Genomic DNA, 24,323 nt, shown 5'->3' on the forward strand with positions numbered 1-24,323 from the left:
GCTTCAGAGAGAAAAGTTGGGAAACCTGTTCATTTAAAACTCACCATAGGTACCAGTGAGGGAAAGCAGGAAGACAGACCACTGTGGGGAAAACAGGGAACAAAAAGACCTCCTTCTAGTCCCAGCTCTGCCTGTTTGTGATCCTGGGTGGATGATTTCATCTCTCCAAACCTTCATTTTTCTATCTGTGAATGGGGATAATCTAGGCATACCTTACGTTATTGTGCTTCACTTTATTGCGCTTTGCAGATACTGTGGTTTTTACAAGTTGAAGGTTTGTGGCAACCCTCTGTTGTCAGGTGATGGTTAGCATTTTTTAGTGATAAAGTATTTTTTAATTAAGTGATAAAGTATTTTTCAAGACATAGCACTATTGCACACTTACTAGACTGCATACTATAGAAGCATAACTTTTGTATGCACTGGGAAACCAAAACACTTTTGTGACTCACTTTATCATGATATTTGCTTTATTGTGGTGGTCTGGAATCGAACCTGCAATCTCTCTCAGGTATGCTGGTGGTCCTTATCCCATGTGACTGACTGAGTTGTTTAAAGTAGCAAATTAGGTATTTCATCCAGAGGTACGTAAGCTTCAGTTGTCTGGAACAGCGCTGCAGTTCCTGACAGGGCAGAATGAATGGGCCTCACCCTGGACTGGGAGTCAGAAGCTGTGACTCTGCTGCTTGCTGTCTTTGACCTTGAGTAAAACACTTAACTGTCATTTCCTCATTTGAAAAATTAATCATTGCCCTGCCTGCTCTGTGTCACGGTGAGCCTCAAATGTGAATGTGAATGATGTTAGAAACTGAAGAAATGTACAGATGTAAGAGATGATGATAAAATCATTGTTGTTATCATCATTACAAATTGAAGTGTGATTATGCTTAGCCACTTGGCAAATTTGGTACAGTTGCTTATGGCGAAGGTTGTGGTGGTGCTCTTGTTTTTATTTATTTATTTATTCTTCCTTGTCTTTATGAACCGGATTTCAGAAGGTTGCAGTGTCTGTTTCTGTTTTAGATGTCTCTCTACCTAATTTCTCCATTCTGACCTCCCACCCCTAGAAGTCATAAGGAGCCAGTTAGGTGGGAAATCACATCTTTGCCATTTTCAGTTGAAATAAATGTGTGAGCCTGATTTGGTCTTGTGATTTCTGTAACTGGTACATTTCTTTAGCAGCTGCTGGAATGTTCTTGAAGTGGTGGCTTGCATTAGTACAACTCGTCAGACGTAAGGACAGTCCCACCCCACCACCAGCAATGTCCTCAAACTCAACTGCCCCTGGAGCTTGTACTACATTTGCAGTTGATTTGTACAGATCATTGCTGGAAAGGCATCGGGACCTAGAGGTCAGAGTTACCTTGCTATATGTAAACCTGAGGGTTAATAATTAAATTTTAGACTAGGATTTGTTCTAAGCATTCTTTCCTTTCAGTTTATGTATCTTTACTGTGTAACCTCTATGGCCTTGAAAAGTACCAGATTAAAAAAGTGATGCAAGGGGAATCTGGCCTTTAGCCTACTGCTGTTAAAAGTAGTCTAAATGTAGTAAAACTGATGGGCCTTTGGGTTGTGTCTGATATTTTGCTATTATAATCATTGATGAAGTCTGTGCTCATGTCTTCCTGTGTATGCATGAGGGTCCCTCAATGCTGAGTATGTTCCTAGGAGTGAAACTTCTGGGCGACAGTGTGGGCGAACCTTCTGGTAGCTGCGCCAGTTCGCTCCTGCACTAATAGCTGAGAGAGTACGTGTTTCCTGCATCTTCTTTTTTTACTTGGTGTTGTCACGTTAAAACTTTTACTCCCAACATCACTACTTTAATATCGATTTTTCTGATTGCTGGTGCTCATCTTTTCATGTTTTCATTGACAATTTAGATTTTTCTCTCTGCCACTTTCTGTCCTTTGCCTGTTTCCCTGTTGCGTTGTTTGTTTTCTTATGGACTCATAGTTGTTCTTTATATATTCTGGATGTTGAGCCTATGTTAATTATATACCTTATAGACTCTGGCTTGCCTGTGACTTTTTTGGTGTCTTTGTAAAAGCAAGGTGCAGTTTAGTGTAATTAAGTTTACATATGCTAACATTATATTTGGATTTAAGAAAGCATATTCTGGCCTGATGTCATAATCATATTCTCATATTTTCTTCTAAAAGCTTTAAAGTTTTCCTTTCACATTTAGGTCTTCTTTACATTTAGCATGTAAGTGTTCAGTGTGAGGGTGAGCATTCTCACACTGAACACTTAGGTTTTTCCTTAGTTACCTGTGGATACTAGTAATTTCAGCATTATTTATTGAGCGATCCAGTTCATACTCACTGATTTGTCATACAGCCTTTGTCATACCCGTCCTGCTTCATTGGTTTCCGCCTGTTCCTGCATCACTCCCACACTGCCTTAATTATTACAGCTTTATCACGAACACTATCACTGGGAAAATAAGACTCCCACCCCTGCCCTACTCCTCACATTGTTGTTCTTCAGAATTATTTGGGCTGTCTTGGGATTTTACACTTCATAAGAATTTTAGCATTAAAATTTTATATCCACAAAAAAGAAATCTGTTGAGATTTTAATTGAACTTGCATTTGAAATTGAGGATCACTATGGGGAGAATTGATGCTTTACAGTATTTTTTTCATTCATGAAAATAATTGATCCAGACTTTCTTTCTTGTCCTTCAAAAATACCTTTGAGCTTTTTTGTTTGGTAAAAGTCTTATACATCTTTCCTAAGATTTCTTCCTTAGTGCCTTATAGTTTAGTTGCTATTGTTAATGGGGTACTTTTTCTCTTATATTTTCTCTAATTAGTTCTTTTAGTATGTGCAAATGAGAATGAATTTTGTTTATTTTTCTTCTTCTATCCAGAAACATGGCTGAACTCTATTCTTAGTTGTAATTGCCTATCTGTAGATTCTCTTTGGATTGTTTCTGTATATAAAATATCTCATCTTCAAATACAGTTTTACCTTCTTTCCCATTGCAGGTTGTATGTCCTGTATGGAGTTCAGACTTTATTCTGTATCAAATTTGGAGCCATCAAAGGTTTTGAGAAGTGATACTTAAATATTTACATTAAAAACATAATTATGGTAGTCAGGAGAAGGTGTGATTGAAGATAAAGTAGGGGTCTGTTACAAGATGCTGTTGTTACAGTCACAAGATATTGCAAGCCTGACGTTAGGGAGTGGCAGGAGGGAAGAAAAGGGCAAGAGGTATTTTACTGATAGAATTAGGATTTGAGGGACTGGGTGAGTAAGTAAATGTGGGAGGTGAGATTTAGGAGTCAGGCATGGTACTTAGGTTTCTGCCGTAGAACTGCAGTAGGAGTCATAGGATCAGAAGCAACTCTTGACAGCAAGACACTTCAGTTTTTAACAGGGTGTTGTGAGCTTATCTGCCTCTGGATAATCATTCTCACTTGATTTGAATAGCATTTCCTTCCTCTTGTCCTTCTGAAATCTCCATGTAGATAAGTATCAACCCGACACAGAGCTTCCAGTGACCCAGAGCCTGGAAAATGAGCTCGATGGATTAGAGGCAGATATCCTTCAGGATGATGTTCCATCTATCCTCGACCAAAATGCAGGCTTCAAAGAAGAGGCATTAGCCCTGGCAAAAATAAAAGCAGGGAGAAAGAAGCTTGTGACTGAGAATGTGCCACCGCCTAGGAAGAAAGATACTCTGGCACCAGCAAGACCACAACAAGTATGAAATCACTCCTTTCTTTTGGCCCGTTTGTATTAATCTGACATCGTCCAAGGTCACACAGGCTGGTAAATGGTGGAGCCAGGATTTGAGTTCTTGGGCATTTGAATGCCAGAGCCCTTGAGCCCAGCTGTCTAAGCTGACATAGCTTGGCTCCAGGTTGTTTTTTTGTTTTTGTTTTTTTTTTTAAACAAAAAACAAGTTTTAGTATTGTTACTAAGGATAGGGCATTCTTGTCCAGGTTTAGTAAGAGCCTTTCTGATTTGACACCATGGTCTTCATTGGGCAGGCTATTTTAAAATATAGTTTTTTTTCTGCTTCTGATTTGGAAGTATGAAATTTGAGGGATTAAGATGAAGATTTCCTGCTAAATATTGATACATAATATATCACTTGATATTGAAAGGTATCTTAGGGTGAGTACTTTCTAAATAGCTTTGGGAGTCAGCTGGCTTGAAAGTACATTATATTCTTAAGCTTCTATCTAAAATTTAACTTCAGGCCCTACCAGTGGCGAACTGGCTAGAAGACCACCTCCTAGTCTGAATATGCTTAATGTGGTTACTCCAATTTGGTGGCTTCTCCATAGGCTTCTGTAACATAATCACCTGTTACTCATAAATCATGGATTAAGATCAAGTCTTTATTCCTTTTCAAACAAACTGTCAAGGGAGGTCATTGGGAAGTCTGGGTTGAGCCTATACAAATTCAGCCTGGAATATTTCTCTGAAACAGCCTTGTTCTCTATAGCATTTTATGGTAGTTGTTCTGTTTAGGTGGCATATGCCTTCGTGCCTTCATCATACTCCTCCTCTGTTAGCTCATTTAATCTTCTAGAAATTTGTGAAGACATTATCTCCCATTTTACAGATAGGAAACCTCAAGACTGAGAAATGTATTTTAACCAAGAATGTTTTTTACCTCTTTTGCTTAGTTAGGAAGAAATATATATATATATATTATATATATATATAAAGATGGCCAAGCCAGGGATTCCAGTTTTACGTGTGTACCCCTCTCCCCACAACCAGGGTTGTTTTCATGTAATCTGTGCCCTCCCCAAATTTCTGCCACAGTGCTGTCCATTTAAGTTTTTGCTGAATGAATGCATGAACAGCATAGGGACATTTGAACCTTCAGTAAGCCCGAGGTCAAAACCAGTTTCTTTGCTATCCATTTGGCTTTGTAATTCATATTTATCTCTTGCAGGGACTACACAAAGCTGAAAAAAGTAGACCAATCCCCTCTTACAGCAAAAGCAGGTTGCAAAGGACAACAGTCTCCTCCAGATTAAAAATGAACCAACAGCCTGTGAAAGACAGTAGGACTCCTTGGATACCTCCAAACCCCACATCCCCACCAGCATCTCCTAAATGGTATGTAAAAATTCAAGCATTCAGGTATGTGATTTTACTTTTCCTCCACAGATCAAAGGTGACCTATTGCTTAGAGCAAATGAAGCAGTGGCCTTAGTCCCCTTTAAGGAAAAAAAGCTCATTTGGATGGGTAATACATGAAATGTTTTTGACTGGAAGCCCATTGGTTCCATTTTCCTACCTGACGGTGGGTAAATAACTCCCACAGGTCACTCCAGTACCCTGTGGACTTTGAGGGCTGCTGTTCACTTGCCTCCACACCCAGTAGATCCTGGTTACTTGAGGCCGGGAACTGTGCCTTATATCTGAGTGTACAGTGCCTGATGTAGTCAATCTTAGTAGGCATTTAGTAAATCTTTGCTGAATGAATGCTTAAAAATAATTCCTAGTCCAAGTCAAGACAACATTAATTATAAAACCGTACAAACCTCATAGATGCTGTCCTGACGCAGAAGACAGTTAGGATAGAGCTGACATCACTGCCTTGTCACCCTTACTCGGGAGAAGGCAATGGCAACCCACTCCAGTACTCTCGTCTGGAAAATCCCATGGACAGAGGAGTCTGGTAGACTACAGTCCATGGGGTCGTGAAGCAACTTAGCAGTAGCAGCAGCACCCTTACTCACAGCACATAGTGAATGAGGGCCCAATCTTCTACAGAGCTGGGGAGAAGGTGTTGTCCTTCAAGGGCACAGAGTCCAGTGAGGCAGAAATTACAGTCTTCAGGGAATTGGTTAAAAATGGGAGTTCATGTACCATGGACAGTGGTTCTCAGAAGCACGATGGAAAGGACCAGGTGCTAGGACAGTCACAGGAAGGCAGGCACAAGCAGTCACGTGAGGAGGAGAGTGAGCAAGAAGGTAGGTGACATGAAGGGTCCCACTTCTTAGGCCGGCAGGAGATGTGGTGAGAAGCTTGGTGGGATGGGATCCCCTGAAGACTGAGTGATTCTCAGTGGATGGTTATGCTTATTTATCAGCTTTCACTTTAAAGGTGAAGAAACTGTCCAGAGAATCTAATGCCTTGCTTATATAGCAGAGCTGAGACTAAAATCAGGTCTTCTGATTTTATAATATGTGTGCTTCTTTGCTTTATTTCTGTGCTCTTAATTCTCTATTTTTATGTATGTAGTAGTGTAGAGATGTGAATTCAGTTGGTAAGCTCATGAAAACAGAAGTTGGTTGGAATTTATATTGCAAACTAAATATACAATGCACTGTCTTCTAGAGTGTACATGTGGTAGATAGGGGAGGTAAGGGGGAAGGCTTTTGAGTTCAAAGTGCTGTATTAGACCTGATAAAAGGCACAGAGTTGCTGTGTAACGTGAAATATAATTAGTGACCCAAATCTGTATATTAGAACGGGGTTTTGTTGAATTTCACCCATTATTCTGTAGTTGACAATTGTTTTTTCATTTAAAATAGTGATTGCTTCTATGAAGCAAAAAGGGATTTCTCTTCTTTGACACCGAGCCTGAATCCTGGATGCTGTCACTCTGCTTCACATTCAGCTTCCGATATAGAGCCCCCACTGTAGATCACCAGTACTGTGATGCTCTTGTCTTTTCTGAGCTGGCACGTTTTATGAGTCATCGGATGTGGAGGGAATGGTTACAAAGGTATAAGTTTTCCTTGTTTTGCAGTGCTGCCTGGCTCAAGGTGAAATCCAGCCCCAAAGATACCACCAAAGAACAATCTCTCCAGCAGGAAGATACACAAGAGGACAGTCCGCTGAGAGGTGCTGTTGAACACGAAGCAGTGAGGTTTGTGCTGGCGTTTGTCAGATCTTTGAAATGGGCCCCCTTTCAAATGGAATTCTAAAGCGAGCTCTTCTTTTGCCCATGTATAAAGTTGGCTATATAAAACGGAAATTACTAAACTTTCCTGTCAAATTATGCAGCTTAGACAGTGAGCCCCTCTTTTATTCCTTGCCTAATTCATTCAAAAATTACGTGCGTTTCAGTTGTCTGCCAGTTGCTTGTTTTGGTACAGTTGTGGGCTCTTTGGAGACCTTTGTGGGGGACTGGGGGGGTGGGCAAAAAAGACAGATTCCCAGCCCCTGCTTATTTATAGTCAACAAGGAGGACATGTTATTGACTATAAGATAGAAAGTTGTATGTCCCCTGAGACCTGAAGTGTTAAATGCTGAGAGTTCAGAAGGTAGACAGGACACCTCTGCAGAGATCTGAACTTCTTGGAGGGAGATGGAAAATCAATTAGGACTTGAAGAATAGGCTTTAAGTAGGGGGTGATGAGGTGAGGCCATTCCATGACAGGAGAGCAGTGAAAACAGGTTGCCTGCATTCATTTGGCTGGAATTGTTCTTGCAGTTATGGGGAAGCCAGAGTGAAAGTGGACCATTAGATAATTTGATACTGTTCACTATCCTGGGCTGAAAGCATCAAGCCCTAACACATACATTAAGGTTGTTCCGAGTTAGCTTTTCCTTTCTGTGTTTATTTGACTCCACTCTGCGTTGGGGGCTCTCCTGGGAGCCCATTTCTTTGTCTGAGCTGGAAGATAGAGCAGCAGCTTTGTTTTACAGCTGAGCAAGAAGCCCTAGTTGCAGCGAAGGCTAGTTTTCTTGAGAATATTTGTGGCCAGGTTTTTGTGGCACTGCACACCAACCAGGAGTGCTCTTGCGGGTACATGTCTTTTTCCATGGAACATCACACCGAGAGCTGCACTGGCCCAGAGACTGAGCTACCTCCTGAGTCGTTGATGGAGCCGAGATGGGCGCTCTGCGGGGTCCTGACTCCTGGTCTGTTTATGCGGTAATGACACCTGCAGGTTGAGGCAAAATTGGCCTGACTTTTGTATTCTCTGCTAGACTCGCTTGGCTGGATGCTGAAACTTCCAAAAGATTGAAGGAATTAGAAGAATTAAAAGCCGAACAAATGGACAAAATGCAAAAACAGAGGTAACTGACTGTTTTCTGAGGTAGAGTAAAACACAGCAGGCCTATTTTATATCATCTAGCTATTTTTATAACTTGTTGCGATTGTTTTGTGGTGTAGTCACACTTCTCATGTCTGTTGTCCGTCAGACTGCTTAAAGTTCTTTGAAGTCAGCTAAGAAGCCAACAGTGGAGCTCAGACAGGAGCCCCTGGGAGTCCTGGCTGGTTTGAGGAGAGTTAGGATGACTCTGTGATAGCACCCTTTAGGCTCCATTGGCTTGATGCTGAAACTTCCAGAAGAACAAAGGAATTGAATGAGCTGAAAACTGGAGAAAGGGACAGGTGTCAGAAACTGAGATATGTGTTTGCTTCTGAAGGATGGTGCATGCTTGCCTATTCTTAAATTGGTCCGGACAGTTTCACCACCATCCTGGACTGTGTGGGCCTGACCTCACCATTGAATGAATGAATGAGTATCTGCATGCCTGCGTGTATTTTGCACAGTATTTTTTCTAGGAAGTATTTCTTTTGTGTGCAGTTTGAATGATATCTACAGTTTAGGGGGAGTTTCATCTGAAAGATCAGTGTTATGTCTGTTGTTTCCCTTGGAGGTGCTTGTCTCCTGGCCAGGTGGGGCGTAGATGTGCAGTCTGCTAAGATACTTCTGCTTCACATGTTAGCTTGAGCACAGCGTAAGGTTTTCAAGTGAGGTTGCTTTTCCCATTTGCCCCCAAGAGTGTCACCACCTAAATCCAGGCACAAAGAAGTTCATGAGCAGGCTTAGTTGTTACTGCTGCAGTTGGCTCATCTGTCTCACTCTGATAATGAGTCACCCTGAAGTCACATGAACAGAATCCTCATTGACATAGCTGTGCATTCTGTCACCAGTCATGAGAGAGTATCCACTCCCAGGTTAGAAGGGCTGTGGCCCTTTTGTTAGAGGGTGAGTGTCGTGAACCACTACCACCCCAAAACCAAGACAGGGGTCAGCACCCCTACTCTCAAACTCCCTGTGGGTCCCTCCTCAGTTGCAGCCCCTACTTTCTCCCCAGAGCTCACCACTGTCCTGATTCTTGTGTTCATCTTTTCATTACTTGAATTCATAAATCTGTTACCCTTGTGTGTGTCCTTAACGGCATATTGTTTCATCCGGACAGCTGAGAAGCAGGCCCAAACCTGGAAAGGCAGTGTTGCTGGGAATAGATGAGGATTCCCGGGGAAAGCAGGCTGCGCAGGGTCCTTCCTAAACTTCCTGGGACTTTTTAGGTGCCCATCCGGAAAGTTTATAGATCATGAATGAGTCCTGGCAAAGGTAGAGCTTACCACATTTGGGGCATCTGGAGATGAACCAGGTGCAGTGGACCTCCAGAGGAGGCCTGGTCAGGGGGCAGTGGGCTGCCTTGTGTAGTGTTTCGTTTTGTTACCCAGTAGTATTCCATTGCGTGACTATTCACATACACATATCCACAGCCTGTGTATCCATCCTCTTGTGAATTAACCTCTGGGTTGTTTTCCATTGTTAGTTAGTATAGGAATTCCCTTCTAGTTTTTCTGCATCCCAGCTGACATGTGGTAATATACAATTTTTTAAATTTTGGTGAGAGCATGTGGTGGTATCTCACTGGGATTTTACTTTGCAGTTCCTTGAAGTCTAATGATGATGAACACTTGGTAGTGCTTTTTGTGATGTGTTTATTCAAGTTTTTTGTCCATTTTTTATTGTTTTTATAATTATTGATTTTTAAGAGTTTCAAAAAATATGTTCTGGATTTGAGGCCCCTTTCAGAATATGTGCAAATATTTTCTCCCAGTCCTGTGGCTTGCCTATGTATTTTCTTAATGGGATCTTTTGAAGACAAGAAATTTCAAATTTTGATTAAGATCAACTTAGCAGTTTTTTCATTTTACAGTTAATCTTTTTTATGAATCATTACTTTTTTAAGTAATCATGACCAGTGCTGAAGTTTCAAGGATATTCTATATTTTCTTCTAAAATGCTTTTTAGTTTCAGTTTTAATTTTTATATCTGTGATCCCATTTTTAATTAATATCTGTGTGTGAGATGAAATGCTTATCAGGGTTGATTGTTTTCCTTGTGGATATCTGGCTAGTCTAGCACCATCCGATGAAAGGATTATTGACCTTGATCTTTACACTAGGGTCATCTGGGTGAACTGTTGGTTAAGGACCGTCATGCAGGTCTTTAGGTCTTTCCTTTGGGGTGCACCACGCTCTCCAGAGATGAGTCTTTTGATCTGCTGCCTGGAGGGTGAGGACCTGTGTGTCGTTGAAGCTGAGGTGGTCAGGAGGCTGTGAGTCTTACCCCTCGGCATTCAGCTCACATCCATGCATCCCTCACTTCAGTAGGGCACCTACAGTCTCAGTGCAGTTTGCATCCCCTGAGGAGTCAAGAGATTGAGCAACCAACCCATCTTCTTTCAGAGTTGCGGAGAGGCCATGGTCCAGTATGTGAAGGAGGGAAGGGACCTAGGGCCCTAACTTCTCAAATGTCATCTGACTCTTATCTTTTATGGTAAAGCCACCTCCTCCCAGGTCACCCCTAGGCCTCGGGGTACTTGGTGCTCCGTCTTGAGCCTCTTAAGTCAGCAGTGCAAATTGTGTGAGTCCTTGGCTTTGCCCATTACAACCCTAGAATTCAGCCCTCTTAGGCTGGTAAGTTACTTAACACTTTCGTCCTTGAGTTTCTAGCACCGTTTCCCCCGCCTTGTCATTGTGAGTTTATGTCTGATTCTGTTATTGTGGGGTTTGGGAGGGAACAAAATTAGTTTCATTTGTTGTGTCTTGTGCCCTCTTTAGTCGTTTCAAGGCAGCCATTATTCTTTCAAAATGGACTCAGAGCCTAATATACTTCTTCAGATGTTATCTCAGCCTTTGTCCTCAAAGTTGGGGTCAGGACCAGTAGTATCACATCACCTGAGAGCTTGTTGGAAGTACAGACTCTGAGGCCTCCCTCAGGCCAGTCGCATCAGAATCTACATTTAACAAGATCCCCCGGGATCTTGTGTGAAAATTAGAACAGCACTGTGGTTTTATAATCATTCGATTTCCCTTCGCCTGGGGTGGTAAATAAATGTGCACAATAGGATATTTTCTTGCTTTTGATTTTAATTTTCAATTTTATTTCTAAATAGTGTTTCCACCACCCAGTTAGCAGACAAGGTAGAGAAGGCAGTTCTGGAGCGTTTGAAGCCTCTCCTGGCCAAGGCCCAGGTAATCTAGTTCATCCCATATGCTTGCCTTTTGGAAGCTCTCGAATAAAAAGTGTTGCCCCAGAGGTCACACTGACCCTTTGCAGGGCTGTGTGTCTGTCTGGCAGCCAGCAGCTGCATTGCTGCTTGTGCTTCGTGGTATGGGCACAGTGCTGCCAGGGCCCTTTTCGGGCACCCACACTACTGATGCGTCTTCCTTTGTGGGTGAGGGTTCAAGATGGGGGAGGAGAGAGAAAGTATCATTTTTGCGAAAGGTGAGATTTTCATTTGGGGAATAAGTTTCGATTGCAATTTATGTTCCTAATCAAATAAAGCTATTGGTGGTATTAGTGTTCAGTTCACTGCTTCCACTCTTAATTTCGTGCTCTTTCACCTCAGTGATCTGGAATGATTTACTGTATTTTTTCCAGAGGAGAGAAATGTTAGGACAGCTTCTGTGCACAAATTAGTGCTTTTTTCAAGGTGAATTGTACAGAGCATCACCAGTAGGTTTTGCCATCCTCTGAGCAGTGAGCTGAATGCTATGGCAAGACCCTGTAAATCCATCCTGTAAATAGGAACGCTTTTGTTCGTGTGACTAGATGAAGCCATGGAAAAGCACTAGAATCTTAAATGGAGTAAACAACATTCTGGGTCACTGAATAGGGCACTGAACTTCTCTATCTCTTGGTCTGAGACATGTTAAATCATTTTTAGAGTCCATGGAAATCTCAGGAGTATAGAACCGGGAGGGTTCATAGAGGCCAAACCATCCAACCTCCTTTTTTTGTCATTGAGGAAACTGGAACAGAGAAGTTGAGTAATTGCACAAAAACACACAGCTACTCTGATAACATTTTCAAAATTGAGGGAAGAAAAGGGGCAGAAAGCCAAGACCAGCACATGGCGTTTATTTTCATGAAGACAGAGTGCTTAAATTTCTACAGAAAGCCTAATATAGCTAAAACTGATGAACAGTTCCACACAGAAGTTATTCTGGGAGCAGAATTCATTTGTACTAATATGGGTTGTAAATTTTCATAATTCATGAGTGTGCTTGTCTGTTTTAATAGAGAGTCAATTCTTCTCTGGAAGTAGATACTCATTTGAAGGATCGGCCATCAGAAATCACAATGACAGCCCAGCCTGCCAAGGAGGTGCGTGTGGTGGGGCTGGCGTTCTGGACTGATGCTGGGATTATTACATAATAATGTCCTCGGGTGTAAGGAAAAATGACACACAGATCACCCTAGTGTCCCACTCCGGAGGGTGTAGGTCATCTTTCACATTTGGCATGTTAATGCTTAGAGTGTATCTTTAGCATTATGACTTAGATGAGCCTGTGAACAGCTCACAGAAAGCTCTCGAGCCACAGGTTTTTGTCAGCAGCTCTTTCCTTTCCTCCCAGTGACAGAGTGTGGGTAGACTGCATGAGCCTGAATGTTGATGGCCCACGGCAGAAGAATGACTGCCCTCATTTCCTGTCATTCAGCCTAGTTTTGCTCGTTACTGGCCTAATTTCCTTTATACTGAGGGCCCAATATGTATTGTTAGGCAAGCATGTTTTGAGTGCCTAGTAATGACCGGTATCTGGCCTGGCAGAGACAAAAGGTGGCCCAGGAACAAATGATAATGTTGGAGAAAAATGAAAACCTAGCATCTGGTTGTCCACCCTGTGCTCTTCCTCTGGAGGACGTGTGTTCACCGTTTGTGGGAATGTGGCCCTCCCTGCCCTTCTACCTCCGCTGGGGACAGGAAGGTGCAGCCTGCCTCCGGCGGCTCTTCTTGGAGGGCGGAGAGAAGTTACTGCTTTCTTGTTCAGAGTAAATGAAGGGCTGAGCAAGGGTGATGGTCTCAGAGTGAGAAGGAAATTGGAATGCAGCTCCACCAGCCCAACGACCTGAGGAACAGGAAGATGATAGATTCCAAGGATGTATCCCAGTTCTAATCATTAAGCAATAGTTTGGCTTTGGCATATTTTTGTAATTTTTGCAGTTGTAATTTTATTGTTCCAGTATTTTATGACAGAATCTCATGCGAGGTGAGGCATGTGAGACTGGACGCTGAAACCCTGCATCTGGCTCTCATAGACCAAGTGCGCGATGCCTCTGTCTTTTGTACTTCAGAGCTACCAGTGATGCCTTTTTCCCTAGAAAAGTAATGAGACTCACCTCTCATCTAGGGAGGCAATTCATGCGGTATTTTCATAGGAAAGGGAAATGAAATGGTCATAAATGCTGTCAGTGAAGTAGACATGTTTGATATTACTAGAAATGATCAGCCTTGTACATGAGAACTGTGCTGTAGGCATTAAATGGGCCTTAATACAATTTCTTAAAAAGGAAAAGTCACTCTGTCCAATATTTACCATTCTCAGCTGCTGTTAAACTTTAGTATCACCACACAAGAGTTTCCCAGGCAGCACCATTGAGGGTCAGTGTTTATAAATAACTGAATAGAAACAAACTTGTTGAAGTTGGCATGATGAAGTTATTAAAAATGAGATATTTTGCTGTGTTAACTTATAAAAGAGCTGTGGGACCTTGATCCCAGATACCCAGAATTCTCATCTCTCAAAGGGAGGAGACGTTTGTTGCACTTTGCAAATCAGCTGTAGCTCTCAGTAGATTTGCTTGCAGACAGGATGATCCCTGGTGTCAGGAAATAGATTTTGGGAGGGTGCCATCATGGCATATTTGTCTCCTGCTGCTACTATTGTCATTAACTGAATTGCGCATGAAATACATTTTTCCAAAATGTGTAAGGTTTTCCTTTAATTAAAAGCTGTACCTGGCTAAAAAGGCAAACAATTCAGGAAAAGTATCATGTAAAAAGTAAAATCTCCCCACCAATGGGTACCATGTGCTCATCTGTATAAAGCTTCTTTCTTTATATTTTGGTGATCTTTTCATATCAGCTCATTGGGTCCTTCCTTATTTCATGGGATTCTTGATATTTGATTCTTTAAACATTAATGAAAATAACAGATACACACATCTTAATTAACCAGACCTGCATTACTGGTTTAGTTAACTCTAGATTTCTTGGTAATTTTATTGTATTGGCTATTCAGCTGATTTTTATTTCTTTAACTTTGGTCAAGGTTAAACATTTCCTTGTTGGTCATTAATGTATTTTCTTCTGTAAACCGTTAAAAGGTTTTAAAAATTACTATGGCGGTAACTGTTCTTCATGCCAATCACTATTTTTAAAGTGTTCCAGTGTACAAGTGCTCATATAATCCTTGTAACTCTGAAATGTAGGGTCATTATTTCCATATTATAAACCAGAGGATTGAGGCCTAGAGAGGTTAAGTATACTTGCCCCCACTTTGAGGCATATCAGTGGCAGAACCAGGATTGGGTCCCAGAAATGTCTCCTTCCAGAGCCTGATATGATCATTTCCCCAGCAGACATTCTTTGTTAAAAAGCCTCTTTCAGAGCAGTTTATATAGACACATATTAGAATCAACAGAAATACAACACATATAAAAATGCTTTGCAAGCTGTAAAGTGCTTTTTGAATGTAAAGGATACAAAGTCAAGAAAGGCTGGTGAAACTCTTCCAGGTTAGGGGTGCTGTGCTATGCTTAGTCATTCAGTCGTGTCCGGCTTTTTGCAACCCCATGGGCTGTAGCCCACCAGGCTTCTCTGTCCGTGAGGATTCTCCAGGCAGGAATACTGGAGTGGGTTGCCATGCCCTCCTCCAGGGGCTCTTCCCAACCCAGGGATTGAACCCAGGCCTCCCGCATTGCAGGCGGATTCTTTACTGTCTGAGCAACCAGGGAAGCCCTCAGGTTAATGGTAGAAAGTCTCAAACAGAAACAAGAATCATCAGCTGTGATGTTGTGAACAGATGCTTTTACAAAGCACTGAAGTGAAAGAGAATAGTGTAGGTGTGTCTTCTGGAGAATATGACTTGTGCTGTATGCTTAGTCACTCAGTCGTGTCCAACTCTTTGTGACCCCATGGACTGTAGCCCGCCAGGCTCCTGTGTCCATGGGGATTCTCCAGGCAGAAATACTGGAGTGGGTTGCTGTGCCCTCTAGGAGATCTTCCTGACCCAGGAATTGAACCAGGGTCTCCTGCATTGCAGGTGGATTCTTTACTAACTGAGCTACCAGGGAAGCCCCATGACATGTGCAGTATTGGACATTCTTCTGAGTCTAGCACAAAGCAGATACTTGCTTTACCAGCTGGCAAAACAGGTAGTAGCAATAATTTTCATGGACATTAATGGTGTTACTCGATTAATGCAACTATTGAAATGACTGTGGTAGAAACTGTCTTGACTGTCCTGATGTCCTGCTGTCAATGTTTACTGACTTAGGAGAGACTAGATTTAGTGTAGAAACTGCCTGTTGTATCATCGCACGGTGGGTGTGTGTGATCAGGGTTCATATTTAAGTCTCATGCTATTTTCGTATTGCCTTTCCATCCCCTTTGCTTGTTTCGCAGGCTGCAGCTGTTGATGGTGAATCCAGTAACATTCATCAGCTGGATGGTTTTTTGGAAGATACCACTCACGAGCACTGGCCCATGACTCACTCTAAGATCTGGGAGTCTGATGCCTTAGCCACCTTGGGGGACGGCAAGGACAGCCCGAACCTGGAGACCATGATGCTCCGAATGGAGGAAATGGAAGTAGGTTGCAGGAGCCAGCTCCGGTTAGCTGCTGGAGGCTGGCTTCTGTCGAGCACAGCTCCTCCTCATGATTCTGTAGCTTAAAACATCAGAGTTACCTGGTCCTCAGTTTAAATCCCAGCTCGACTGTCAGCCAAATGTGCAGCCTTTGTAAAGTCACTTATACTTTCTAATAAGTGGGGTGTTTTTGTTCTTTTTTTAATTTATTTTTTAATTGGAGGATAATTGGTTTACAGTGTTGTGTTGGTTTCTGCCATACAGCAAAGTGAATCATAAGTATACATATGTCCCCTCCCTCTTGAACCTCCCTGCCACCCCCAGCCCACCCCACCCCTTTAGGTCATCACAGAGCACTGGGTTGAGCTCCCTGTGTTATATAGCAGCTTCCCACTAGCTGTCTGTTTTATGTGTATAGATGTTCGTACTGCTCTCTCAAGTCGTCCCACCCTCTCCTTACCCCCGTGTCCATTCCTGTCAGCACCATTTTTCTAGATTCCCTATATATATATAAATGTGTTAATATATGATATTTGTTTTTCTCTTTCTGACTTACTTCACTCTGTATAACAGGCTTTAGGTTCATCCCCCTCACTAGAACTGACTTAAATTCATTCCTTTTTATGGCTGAGTGATATTCCATTGTGTGTGTATATATATATTTATATATACACACTATATATATATTTATATATATTTATAAACACCACAACACAATTTCTTTATCCATTCATCTGTCTATGGACGTCTAGGTTGCTTCCATGTCCTGGCTATTATAAATAGTGCTGCAGTGAATCCTGGAGTACATGTGTCTTTTTTAATTAAGTGAGGGTGTTTTTAAGGACACAATGAGGTATGAAGTGTCTGTATACTACCTGACCCATAACTCATCATTGATATGTGATACCAAAAACGCTGGGCCAGAGCCCAGTCCTACAAATGGGACCAACAACTTCTTCACCCCTCAGCTTGTAAATGCTGCCCAATTGCCTCTTCTGCTCTCCTCCCATTGGATCCTGGCAAACTTTACCTTTCTTAATTCCCATGATGCTGCTTTAGAATGCTCTTCTCAGAGAATTCTAGACCTCAGACATTATGCAAGCCAACCCCTGGATGGTTCTGAGGAGGAAATTGAGACACAGTAAGGCAGTGAGTGACATGGCCAAGGCCACCCAAAAATTCCCACCAGAGTTAGGCTGAGAATCCAGGTCCCTGACTCCTAGCTCAGAATTTTCATTTTAACTCCACCTTGATGAAATCTTATTTTGGCTTTGCTGCTAAACTAAAAACATTATAGGCAAGACAACATTTAGTTGGTTTTTGACAATTTAAAAATGTGTAGTTTATCCTAGTCTTGTAACTGATTTCCCCTTCTTGGGGGTAACTGTCTAGACCTGAAGTGTCCCAAATGGTAGTCTGTAGCCACATACACGGCCGTTTACATACGTGGCCATTTACACGCGTGGCCATTTAATGTAAACCAGTTAAAATTAAATACATTACTGCATTTCCAGGGGTCAGTAGTTAGTGGCTAGTACATTGGACAGGACAAAAATAGAACATTTCCATCATCAGTTCAGATTCTAGTGGGCAGTGCTGGTCCAGATTAGATTAATTAGTATAGGTTAATTGCCTCATTTTATTTTACACTTCCCCTCATGAGCTAACCACTGGCCTAGGAGGTGCCTGTTTTCTGGCGATATGTCTGTATCAAATGTCTGCTGGACTATTATAACCTTACTAGTCTCTGGTTTGTAATGAAACTAATTTTTTTCCTCATAGATTAATCTTTTTTTTTTTTTCAAAGAAATACCAGGAGACAGTTCGCCAAAGATATAATAAAATTGTATATACCGATCCTCATTTTTGGATGCAGGAAGAAAAAAATGGTGAGTGTTCCCCCACTTTTTCCTTCTACATTGTACTCTGAAAAATTTCACACATACAAAAAAGTTGAAAAAAATTGTACAGTGGGTACTCATATATACATCTTCTAGATTCTACAATTAAAATCTTGCTCTATTTGCTTTATCATATATCTCCTTATCCTCTCAGGCTTCCCAGATGGCTCAGTGGTAAAGAATCCGCCTGCCAATGCAGGAGACACAAGGGACGTAGGTTTTATCCCTGGGTTGGGAAGATCCCTTGGAGGAGGGCATGGAACCCATTCAGTATTCTTCCCTGGGAAATCCCATTGACAGAGGAGCCAGGCGGGCTACAGTCCGTGGGGTCGCAAAGAGTCGGAGGTGACTGAGCACACATGAGCACCCGTCAATTCATGTTATTTTTGGGTGCCTTTTAGAGTAAGTTGCAGACATCAGTACCTCTTACCCGAAACATTTCAACCTGTGTATCAGCAACTGGAGCTTCATATTTACTTAGGGTTCTTTTTCCTTTTGAGATAAAATTTACATCTAATGAAATACACAAATCTTAACTGTATTATTTGATGAGTTTTGACAAATGAGTGCATCTTTCTACCCAAACTCCTTCCATCACCCTGTGCTCCTTCCCAGTTAGTGCCCCTCTACCCAGCCAACCACTGTGCTTTTTTTTTTTAACTTTAGATTAATTTTGCCTATTCTGGAATTTCATATAAGTGGAATCATACATGTATTTAACCTTTTGTCTTTCATTTAGCATGATGTCTTATAATTTATCTATTACTTGTTTCCTATTGCTAAGGTAACAAGCTTAAGTTAGTAACAAGTTATAGCATAAATGTAGTGGTTTAAAACAAATTTATTCTCTCACAAATTTATTCTCAAGTGAATTCCTGGAGGTCCGAAGTCTGAATCTCTCAAAGGGCTAAAAGCAAGGGATTGGCAGGGCTGGTTCCTTCTTCCAGCTTCTAAGGCTGCCTGCGTTCCTTGGCTTGTGGCTTTATTACTCCAGACTGCTTCTGCCTTCACGTTGCCTTCTCCTCCCCTGAGTCACATCTTCCTCTGCTTGCCTGTTATAATGACTTGTTGATTACCTTTATGGCCCATCCCAGTGATCCAGGTTACTTCCCCATCTCAAGATCCTTAAAGTCCCTCCTGCTATAAAAGAGACATTCACAGGTTTCAGGGGTCAGAATCTGGACATCTGGGGGATCCATTGTTCAGCCTGCCCCACTGTACCAGTGTCCATTCCTCTTTATTGCTGAGTAGTATTCCATTGTACACAGGTACCACATCTAGTTTAGCTATTTGCCTGGAGATCTGCATTTGATTTTTTTAAATTTGGGTCTATTAGAAATTTGCTGAGTGTATTCATGTGTGATCTTTTTATGGACATAGGTTTTCATTTCTCTTGGATAAAAACCTGAGTAGATTTGCCAGATTATGGACTAGGCACATGTCTAACTTTATAAAAAACTGTCAAACATTTCCCCAAAGTGACTGTACCATTTTACACTCCCTGCATTGAGTTCATATTGCTAGAGATCCTTGCCAACATTTGAATTGTCAAAGTCTTTTTCATTATAACCTTTCTGGTGGGCCTGTAGCAATATCTCTTTGTGGCTCTAGTGTCATTTCTTTGGTAAATAATGATGTTTAGAACATTTTCAGGTAATTATTAGTCATTTGTATATTTTTCTTTATGAAGTGTCCAAGTCTTTTTTTACAGTAAAAAAAATTGGATTGTGTTTTTATGTTTGAATTATAGGAATTCTTCATGCATTTGGGTGTGAATTCTTTGCCATATATATACTAGTTTCAGAACAGCTCTATTGAGATATAATTCACATACCATAAAATTCATCCTTTTAAAGTTGAGTTGTTTTTAGTGTATTTACAGAATGTTGCAAATGTCATTGCTATCTAATTCCAGAACATTTTCATCACCCTAACAAGAATCCCAGCTTCCATTAGCAATCACTTCTCATTCTCCCCCACCTCTTCCCAGCAGCCACTAATCTATTTGGGTGAATGTTTGCAAATGTTTTCCCCCATTTGTAGCTCATGTATGTATTTTCTCAAATGTGTTTTGTTACAAGGAAACATTTTAAATTTTGATAAAGTCTAATCTATCCAATTTTTCTTGTATAGTTTTTGCTTTCTTTGATCTCATAAACCTTTGCCTATTCCCAAGTTGAGAAGAGAAGCTCTTGTTTTCTTCTAGAAGCTTTATGGTTTTAGCTTGTATGTGTAGCTCTGTGATCCATCTTGAATAAAACTTGCCTCTGGTTTAAGGTAGAGGTTGAGGTTTATTTTTTCCTCCTGCTAATGGATATCCATTTGTTCTTACACCATTTGTTGAAAAGACTTTCAGTTTTCTCTTCCACTTTTAAAAATTCATACATAGGCATTTTGGCTGCAGTTGCTAGGCCAGTGTCGCAATTTGGGCTGGGGAGTGTGTTACTCAGGTTCTCTTTGACTCATGCTTATCAGTTACTACTTTACTCAACGAAAGAAGGAAAATAAAATGTGGTTAAACATTACCTCTAAAGGATTTTTGGTACTGTGAGTATTAAGAGAAGGAAAGGAAGTTGTGGGTATAGAAGATTTATAATAGCAGCATATGTACATATACTTTTTTAAAAGAGTACGAGTTTGGGGTATTGTCTTAGGAAAAGTATTCCCTGTGTCACATTTTGACTGAAAAATGAGCCATCTAAACACAATAGAGATTCATTCCTTTCAGTTTGGGTAACTGTTTTCAAAGTGTACCACTTTATAGTTTTATTTATTTATGGCTGTGCTGGGTCTTCGCTGCTGCGCGGGTGGCAAGCAGGGGCTACTCTCTGGTTGAGGGCAAGCTTCTCCCATCGTGGTGACTTCTCTAGATGCAAAGCACGGGGCTCTGGGGCATGCCGGCTTCAGTAGTTGCAGCCTGTGGACTCAGTGGTCGAGGTTCTCGGACTCTAGAGCGCAGGCTCAGTAGTTGTGGCGTACCGGCTTAGTTGCTCCGCGGCATGTGGAGTCTTCCCGGATCAGGGATCGAACCTGTGTCTCCTACATGGGCAGGCGGATTCTTTACCACTGAGCCACCAGGGAAGCCCCAGTTCTGGTAATTTTTCAGGCTCTATTCTTTGTTCCTCTCATTCTCTCTTTCTCCCCTAGCCCTCCTCCAGCTTCTGTGTCCGTCCTCAGATGACAGGTGAACCATTCTTCCAGGCCCACCTCATGTTCGCTCCTTCCTGTGAACTCCCATAGACTTCTGCTGTGTCCTGCCCTGTTAGAGATGTTTGTGGAGGGTCTTTATGTCACCCAAATAAGCCAGAGAGGTTTATCATGTTAAGTAGTATCCCAGCTGCACCTAGCAGGGGCATGACCCAGGGAGGAGCCTTCTCATCACTGCCTAGTGAATCAGTGGGCATCTTTCTGTTTGGAAGCGGAGGAAAGGGGAGTGCTGAAGGGCAACTGTTTCACTGTTGGTTTGGCCATTGGCCACAGTCAGGTTGCATGGTGCAGAAGATAGCCTTACCAAGGACTCACTGTTCTCTTTTTCAAGGACAATTTAAATTATTAGTCACTATCTCTGACTCTGCTGGAGTCTAGGTATGCATTTCAAAGGAGCTTTGTAGAACACTAAGAACTGAAACGAGTTTGTGGCTACTTTAAATCCAGAATCATGAAATCCTCTAAGAACCCTCTGTCTCTAATTATTCTGATTGTATGTTTAGTCACATCACAAAAACCAAATTTAAAGTGATTTCTGAATTGTGCAGTGTCAAATCTGTATCTCTTATTCTCTCTTTTCTGAAGTCAATTGAAAATTGATTGTACTTTCAGTAATATTTTTATAAAAACTGACTTATGCAGTATTTCTTTTTATTAATATATTTTTTTTAATTTTTGAAAATAAAAAAAAAATTTTTTTGGCCACTGTTGCATGGCATGTGGGATCTTAGTTTCCCAACCAGGGATCGAACCCACACCCCCTGCATTGGAAGTGTGGAGTCTTAACCTCTGGATCACCAGGGAAGGACCTATACAGTATTCCTGTGTGTAAAAAATCATAAAGAAATACATGAGTCAGAGAAAGGTGTTTGACTTACCTAAGAGAAGGGCAATTTTCTTTTTACATCTGAAATGCGTTTAAAATGATAAATAATCCAAAACTCCAAAGAGCTGTCAAGCCTGTTCCAATGTATAGTTAATAAGTTAATGTTTTGACTATCATCATGCAGATTTTCCCAGCGAAGCTCAGAGACAAATTGTCAGCTAATCAAGTGTTCAGGTGTGTTTTTTTTCCCTTCTCCAGTAATCAGATAATGTAAAGGTTAAAAACAAACCCAACTGCTCAAGACTCCTTGAATGGAGGGTGGATCCTAATGGAACCTGGCTTTGCACAGGCCTCTTCAAGGAGTCTACCTCAGAGCTGACAGAAGCTTTGAAACAAGTTCCTTATTTCTTAAAACTAACTCTTCATTGCTTTGTTTCTTGGTAACTTTTAAATTCACCTTTTCAGGTAGAACAAAGGCATTGTCTGCCTTTTGCACTGCCAGCTCAACCCTTACGCCTAAGAGACGTGACTGTGAACTTCCTCACAGGTTACTGGCCACTAGGACAGCTCTGATATCTACTCCAGCATTTCTTTACATACAGTCATTTTATGCCTCTCCTTTTCTAGACCAAAAATTTCCAGCAATAAGTGAAAGGCCTCTTTCTCCTCATCCAATCAGGATCACAAAGACAGCAGCTCGAAAAGACCCAGATGTGAACATCGTGTTAGAAGGGCCCTGCAATGGCGCGTAAGTGGTAATGAGCTTGTCTAATTTCATTTGTAGTTGGTTACCTTTGACCTTGTTAGACTTTGCATTCCTTCGATAACCATAGACAGAGAGAGATTCTTCTCTTGACCGAGATCTTGCCAAACTCCAAGATGGCCTAGTAAAACAGTGTGTTTATAAGATGGGCACTGAGTGTGTTGCATCTTAAGGAGCCTTTAGTAACAGCTGATTTTTATGATTGAAAGCATCACAGTGGCACAGGTGACTTTTGCAGGTCATTACTGCAAGATTTGCTTTAAGAATTCTTTTGTCCAGATGTTCCTCCCATGAGGATGTGTTGGTTCATGTAAAGGAGAAACAGTGAGTGGTGATGTTGGGTTTGGTGCAGCATGAGGAAGGGAAATAAAGGTCAGCCTTTGGTTGTCCAACCATCAGGATGCATTAACAGTTTACTCTCACTTGCAGATGATTTTGAATGCTTTCATCATTTTTATTTGCTCTCAGTTCCCTGGATGAAAGTGTGGGAACAGAGGAGAGATCGGAGAAAAGAGAAGCTCCCCTTCTCTCCCTTTCAGAAGATGCTCAACAGACAGAAGGCCGAGCTGCCCTCTTTGTCCCTCCAGCCATGCGACATAGCATCGGTGACTACTGCCGCCGTTTCGAGCACTACCTGCGGGTGATCGCGCACGAGGCCGTGGGCTCCTTCAACCCATGGCTCATAGCTGAAAGGTCAGTAGGAGGGCTTGTGCTCTGTTGAGGAACAGGGTGCCATGTGTTAACTTGACTGCAGAAAGGCCTGGCCAAGGTCTCAGGCCGAGCTTTGGGGCCCTGGAGTTCCAGTGACTGCTCCAGGGCTGGGGAACAGGTTTTCTCTGCCAAATACCTTTCTTCAGGGAGAGGAGATGGGAAAACAGCATGGCTGATGCCATCCTGAGGAGCATGCCGCACCCTTCCGCCAAAAGTAGAAACTTCATTCAGGGCAGGCTTCCTGTTGGTGTTAGTGAGGTCAGCGCCATCAGAGAATATGAATTATGACTGTGCAGGAAGCAGTTACGATCTTGAAATCTTCATGGTCAGGTCAGACTTGCACTAGGACAGCGGGTCTATAGACTTTACTACACTTAACCTTCTCCTTCTGGCTGTCGCCTCCCCTGAGAAGGGGAGTTCTGTGAAGTCAGAAAACAGTCCCACTGCTGCTAGATATTTGAAGAATGGGTAGCCTTCTTTCATGTAAATATTCAATTGAAAGATGTGTGCAGATTCATTCTTTAGAAATAGTGCTCAAATGTAAATTCCTTAAGAGTATCATTTTATTACATATGTGCAGATAATTTTTATCAGTGAACCTAGAATATACTGTTATGACATCTTTCTTGAACAGGTTTCAAACATGTTCCAGGAGTTAATAATTGCCTCCTTTTAAGTTGCTTATTTTTTTAATATTTTATTCAAGTTCTTCACATTCTAGCCAACACCTCTCAACATAATTTTCCTCATGATTCGATGTGTTGGTTAATCTCACCTCCACCCCTACTCTTTCTCCTGAGACTCTCTTTCCTTCTACCCCAGCCTGGCCCAACCACTTTCTAGATCTGCAGTGCGGCTCTTGTCCTGGGACGTGTCTTCATCACCGCTGAGCATGAGAGTCTCCCTGCCATGTTAGGGTCCTTGTGTTCTGTTCCCACGTGTCTTCCTCCTTCCTGGTTTACTCCCTTGCTCTGAGGGAGCCTATCCCTCCTGTGTATCACAGGATAGTTCCTGAGACTTACGTGTGTGAAAGTGTCTTATCTTCATACTTGACTGATGATTTGGTTGAGTTTTAAAT

At 41.8% G+C, this 24,323-nt stretch overlaps 1 protein-coding gene across 5 annotated transcripts in view; it reads left to right on the forward strand.

Moving 5' to 3' along the window:
* KIAA0753 (KIAA0753 ortholog) overlaps positions 1 to 24,323 on the forward strand; it is a 57,250-nt gene that overhangs the window by 23,530 nt on the left and 9,397 nt on the right. For 4 of the 5 annotated variants that reach the window (XM_043903472.1, XM_043903473.1, XM_043903474.1 and 1 more), the window contains exons 8-17: positions 3,480 to 3,715; positions 4,925 to 5,091; positions 6,734 to 6,853; positions 7,921 to 8,010; positions 11,140 to 11,218; positions 12,270 to 12,353; positions 15,655 to 15,840; positions 17,645 to 17,726; positions 22,399 to 22,519; positions 23,003 to 23,227. In XM_043903472.1, the coding sequence (XP_043759407.1) occupies positions 3,480 to 3,715; positions 4,925 to 5,091; positions 6,734 to 6,853; positions 7,921 to 8,010; positions 11,140 to 11,218; positions 12,270 to 12,353; positions 15,655 to 15,840; positions 17,645 to 17,726; positions 22,399 to 22,519; positions 23,003 to 23,227 (1,390 nt within the window). Of the gene's footprint in view, positions 1 to 3,479; positions 3,716 to 4,924; positions 5,092 to 6,733; positions 6,854 to 7,920; positions 8,011 to 11,139; positions 11,219 to 12,269; positions 12,354 to 15,654; positions 15,841 to 17,644; positions 17,727 to 22,398; positions 22,527 to 23,002; positions 23,228 to 24,323 lie in introns of those variants that run through there. The other variant, XM_043903475.1, reaches the window with a different exon arrangement.

The sequence above is a fragment of the Cervus elaphus genome, chromosome 5 (genome assembly GCF_910594005.1).
Source record: "Cervus elaphus chromosome 5, mCerEla1.1, whole genome shotgun sequence".
Classification (NCBI taxonomy): Eukaryota; Metazoa; Chordata; class Mammalia; order Artiodactyla; family Cervidae; genus Cervus; species Cervus elaphus.